Source organism: Physella acuta, unplaced genomic scaffold, assembly GCF_028476545.2.
Source record: "Physella acuta isolate Inbredline_101_S28 unplaced genomic scaffold, ASM2847654v3 ptg000016l, whole genome shotgun sequence".
NCBI classification, from domain to species: Eukaryota; Metazoa; Mollusca; class Gastropoda; family Physidae; genus Physella; species Physella acuta.
Window position 1 is genome coordinate 296,530 of NW_026731536.1, and position 5,971 is coordinate 302,500.

General features: G+C 39.4%; 1 protein-coding gene across 2 annotated transcripts in view; it reads left to right on the forward strand.

Moving 5' to 3' along the window:
• Nucleotides 1-4,559: 4,559 nt before the first annotated feature.
• LOC131936825 (uncharacterized) overlaps nucleotides 4,560-5,971 on the forward strand; it is a 15,780-nt gene continuing 14,368 nt past the window's right edge. Inside the window, exon 1 of one of the 2 annotated variants that reach the window (XM_059293917.1) lies at nucleotides 4,560-5,016. In XM_059293917.1, the coding sequence (XP_059149900.1) occupies nucleotides 4,920-5,016 (97 nt within the window). In that variant the 5' untranslated portion in view covers nucleotides 4,560-4,919. The remainder of the gene's footprint in view (nucleotides 5,017-5,971) is intronic. The other variant, XM_059293907.1, reaches the window with a different exon arrangement.

Genomic DNA, 5,971 nt, shown 5'->3' on the forward strand with positions numbered 1-5,971 from the left:
GGGTCCCATTGTACAATAGGTTTAAACATGAAAGGGGTGACTATAAAAAAGGGTTCAGAAAATAGATTTAAACATGAAGGGGCTGGCTGTAATACAGGCTTCAGATATCTGGAGCAGAGCTAGTGGTGAGAACAAGATAGAGGGGATAGATAGATGTCACTAATGTAACAGATAGATGTCACTTATGTGACAGGTAGATGTCACTAATGGTGTTGTCAAATGATGTGGGGATAGCTACGATAGGTTGCTGTTATGGTGATGATGATGTGGGGACAGCTACGGTAGGTTGGTGTTGTATGATGATGTTGAGACATCTACGGTAGGTTGGTGTTGTATGATGATGTTGAGACATCTACGGTAGGTTGGTGTTGTCATGGTGATGGTGTGGAGACCTAAGGTAGGTTGGTGTTGTCTGATGGTGTGGAGACAGCTACGGTAGGTTGGTGTTGTCTGATGGTGTGGAGACAGCTACGGTAAGTTGGTGTTGTCTGATGGTGTGGAGACAAACCTACGACAGGTGGAACCCAGACACGGACTAAGAAGACAACAGACACGACTGACTGGAAGAGGGTGCCGATGTGGGCTAAAGCCCTCTAAAATCTGTAGAGCTAAGGAATGGACATCATTTCTAAAAACAAAGTGAGAGCTTTTATATACTATGACGTTAGCTGAGTAAGTGTGTGGGGGGGGGGGGGGGGGAGGGGGTACAGGGTGCTTATTATCGTCTTGTATATCATTCATGGCGTTTATACGACTTGACGATACTTCGCCAAATCTGCAGTAACCATTTATTAAATAATTTAACTCGCGAAACCTCGTAACCGAAACTGTGAAATATGTCGTTAAAGCGTCATAAATTATCTTAACAAAATGAATACAGAAGTCTTAAACTGATTTGGCAGTTTAGAATGTACCCTTTTCCGAAATAATTTATGTGAAGCTCTTTTACGACGGAATTAAAATATACATACAGTCATAAAAGAGCTTTTGTTACATTATAAAGCAAATAGCTATAGGAACAGTTAAAGGCACATAACAATTTTATAATTAATTTTACACGACACCGAAATAGGTTAAGGGAGACAACAAATAAAATCTATATCTTGTTATGGTCGCGAAGGTTAATCCCCTTAATTTATGGCAAACGGTGAAGTCGTTATATCGAACAGTAACACAAATCTCCAAGTTTATTGATTTAAGTTCGCCATTCGGGATTATTAATAACCTCATTAATTAGAGTAATAAATTAATGCTTGATGGTCGCGAGCTCCTTAATTACCTGATGAAATTCACACGACACAGATGACTGGCCAAGGGAGGGGATTCGTCACGTGACCAGTTTGCCTGGGCAATGGCGGGTTGGCCAGTAATTGCAGCTAGCCGGTACAAGATTGGTAGCTTTTGGTCAAGTTTGCGAAATACCACTTTTTATTTTCATTTTACAGCATTGGGACAAAATACCACCTAATTTATTAGTACAGCATCGGACTAAATTCCACCTGATTTATTTGGAGAGTATTGGAACAAAATACCACATTAAAAATGAATTGTACAAGATGGTGATAAAATACCACCTTCTAATTTAATTGTAGAACATTGGGACAAAATACCACCTTCTTATTGAATTATAGAACATTGGGACAAAATACCACCTTCTAAGTGAATTATACAGTATTAAGATTAACTGCTACCTTTTAAGTTAATTGTAATAGATTGGAACAGAATACCGCCTTTTGATTTTATTGTACACTATTAACATTGTACAGTATTGAGATAAAATACCACCTCTTCATTAAATTTAAATGTAGACTATTTAAGACAGAGGCGTAGCGAGGGGGGGGGGGGAGGCGGGGGGACATATGTCCCTGGGCGCCGACCTTAGGGGGGGGCGCCAAAATGGGTTGGAAAAACAAATTGAAAGTTTGCCCCCGGGCGCCGGGAAGGGTCGCTACACCTCTGATTTAAGATAAACGTTTCTTCGCCTAGAAAATTATTTCACTTTTATCTAGAAGAAATACTCAATAAAAAAGGAGAGAGGATTTTGAACATAACTACAGCAGAAGTGATAAATGCGGCCTGTACTGGACTATAGTGGTGGGTGTGGATTTCAGTCTCAAACATGACCCCTTTATTTATCCAGAACAAATCATATGTTGAGGTAAATGGTCGCATGTGACCACCTTATATGACCAGTGACGTTCTTTAAAAGATCATCCTTCTGAACCAACGAACATTAACTTTAACCAATGACCCTCAACACTGACCAACGTGTTGTATTTCACTCGACCAACTAACACTTAGATATCCACTGATACATATATATATATATATATATATATATATATATATATATATATATATATATATATATATACATATATATAGGAATACAGCGGTACCAAAACTTAGACTTAATTTATTGTACATCGCAAAAATGACTGGAAATTTAGAAATAAACCACATAATTTGCTAGATCTAATTAGTTAATTACGAAATGTCTTCGCGTGACGCGATTATGTTTGGGGTTTCGTTCAGTTATGTTGCTATTTGACCTAAATAGCGTCATCATTATCTAAATTTAGCACGGTCTCCCCTCTCTTTCACCCCCCCCCCCCTCCCCACCCCCATCTAGCTCTGAGACCTGAACATAAAAAAAAACATTATGCACAGTGAAATGTGCAGTTCTTTGAACGACGGGGGAGGGGCGGGGGAGGGGGAGGTGAAGAACAGAAGTTGTGAAAGTCGAAGTTATGAGTACTTTTATGGCAATCAATAAAAATGGGCGTGGCTAATTAACTTTGATTGTGTGTAACTTTGGCCGAGGCTAAAACCACCGCAGACAATGATTGTTGGGCTGATGATAAAATATAATGGCTGGACAACATTGATGGTTGAACTAAAACCACCGCAGACAATGATTGTTGGTCTGATGATAAAATATAATGGCTGGACAACATTGATGGTTAAATAAAAACCACCGCAGACAATGATTGTTGCGCTGATGATAAAATATAATGGCTGGACAACATTGATGGTTAAATAAAAACCACCGCAGACAATGATTGTTGGGCTGATGATAAAATATAATGACTGGACAACATTGATGGTTAAACTAAAACCACCGCAGACAATGATTGTTGGGCTGATGATAAAATATAATGGCTGGACAACATTAATGGTTAAATAAAGACTTGAGGCTTTTGTTTTAGCATTTCTACTAGAGAATCTTATTACAACCAAATATTTTAGATTTTAATTGAACGAAAGACAATAGCTAGCTACATTGCTCAAATTAAGGTTATTTCACTAATTAAAATATATTATGATTATGGTCCTGTTGATGAACATCACTTAACAATTATTTCTATTTTAGATTTCATATCTACAAAAAGCTCAGTCCTTAATTTAACCATTTGTTTAGCTAGATGACTAATATCATCATCATCGTCGCCGTCGTCATCGTCATAATCATGGTTATTATCATCATCATCATCGTCGTCGTTTTCGTCGTCCTAACCCTCATCTTCATCATCATCTTATCCCGTTTGTGCCTAGGACAAACAAGGGACAGTTTGATCAGCACTAACGTGAGCCAGGTACCCATCAGAGCTGGTTGGACTCAGGGACGTGCTGCAGACTCGTACACGGGATCCGAACTCTTGACTTTCGGCTAGCAGTCGTTGGCTCTACCACCCGGCCACGCCTTTGAAGACAAATTCCAAGATCCCTAGTTGTACGTGACAAATTTAATAAACAGCTTGAAGGAAACGTGGCCTTTTCTCTCATCAAAGACTTATTTGGCTTTGTAATTAGATGACAAGTTTGTTAGTCACTCACCATCTTTTTGGACAAAATGCTCAAGTAAAGAGTGGTATGCCCTGATCATGTAGACATCTGTAAACTTGAGTGAGTGGGGGCATGCCCTGATCATGTAGACATCTGTAAACTTGAGTGAGTGGGGACATGCCCTAATCATGCAGACATATGTAAACTTGAGTGAGTGGGGGCATGCCCTAATCATGCAGGCATATGTAAACTTGAGTGAGTGGGGGCATGCCCTAATCATGCAGGCATATGTAAACTTGAGTGAGTGGGGGCATGCCCTAATCATGCAGACATATGTAAACTTGAGTGAGTGGGGACATGCCCTAATCATGCAGGCATATGTAAACTTGAGTGAGTGGGGGCATGCCCTAATCATGCAGGCATATGTAAACGTGAGTGAGTAGCATGCAAATAACATGTAGACATCTGTAAACGTGAGTGAGTGAGTAGCATGCAAAGAACATGTAGACATCTGTAAACGTGAGTGAGTGAGTAGCATGCAAAGAACATGTAAACATCTGTAAACTTGAGTGAGTGAGTAGCATGCAAAGAACATGTAGACATCTGTAAACTTAAGTGAGCAGCATGCATAGAACATGTAGACATCTGTAAACGTGAGTGAGTTGAGCACGAGACAGCACATGCATGCACGAACGCGTGAGTCGCCGAGACGGCCCAAGTATCGGCCAGCTCTCCCAGATTTCAACACGTCACCAGCTCATGGCGTCGTTGGAATTTCGGGTAGGAGGTGAGGAGCTTGTGTCAACGTAAATCACAACACTAACCCTAACCCCGTCCCTCACTGACCGACCCAGACAGACCAACCCGGGGGCTCACTACAAGAAGGACCCCAGCTCAGATCGCGCGTCACTTGCTGAGATCGTGAACCTCCATGCACGTGCACCAACCACCTCAGCACAACACACGAGCACGTCAGTAGATCCGACAGTACAACGACGCCGCTCGCCCCAAAAACGGACCGGACTTTCTCGGACCGGACATTCTCTAACCGGACATCCACGGCCAGAAAACGGAGGAAAAAAAGTCCGCGTGTGTCTGGAATCACCCGCCCCGGGCGCCGTAACCCCTGCACCATGCTGATATGGCCGGCACTTCTGCTAGTGCTAGGCCACGTCTGCCCGCTGACGTCTGCGGAGAATGCCCCAGCAAGCGTTCACACGTCTGCCAACCGTGAGTCTCTGATCCGATTTTTTTAAACAACCGTCTATTGAAATTTTTTAACTTCATTACGTTTTTACATTACAATTTATCGAATTCTCTATTCCTTTCACTCAAAACACAAACAAAACAAAAAACAATGCAAAAATAATTCAAACATTTCCCTATATATCTTGTTGTATTTGATGTTGTTTTAAATGTGAATACACTTCTATATCTATTAGTAAAATAGTCGAATATTCAAACAACATTAAATTTGTATTGAAAACATGCATTATTAATTGTTTCGTTTGCCCCAAACTATATTTTTTTAATTTTATGACTTGTGCCTGTGTGTAGGCCTACATCTTACAGTGTGTTCAAAATTCGGTCGATACAGAACTGTCTTAGCGTGCACTAATTGGCCTTTATGAAAAACAACGTTAAATATAGACTAGCCTTAATCTAGCCGTAGGGCTAATGATTGTCATCTTTAGCCTTTATTAAAATTATTTTATTATCTGACTTAATGCTCAAGGCGAAACTTGATTTTAAAGTACATACAGAATGTTTTAGCAAAACAATAAACAACTTGCAAAATCATCATAACAACTTTAAAGTATTATTTAAAAACATCAGTAAAAATAAAAGACCTATTTTAGTTTTAAAGGAGTCCCAATCCGTTTAGTTAAGATTTTGATGATGTTGATGTTAATGATGTTTTATTTGTTACGTTGAAATATCAAGGGTTTAGTTTTTTTTGTTGTTTCTAATTGGCCATGTTTAAAGATATGACATGTAAAGCGAGACCTTTTAGAACATATTTTTGTACCCAATACTACAATCATATTGTGTGAATTTTGTGTACTATGTGGTGTTCTGTTTGCGAAAATTAAAACAATAAATTTATTTTGAGAAATAATTATTGTTTTAAATTACTGTAACCAAAAATAATGTCTCTGATCATTTCTGAGATAAAAATCTGAGT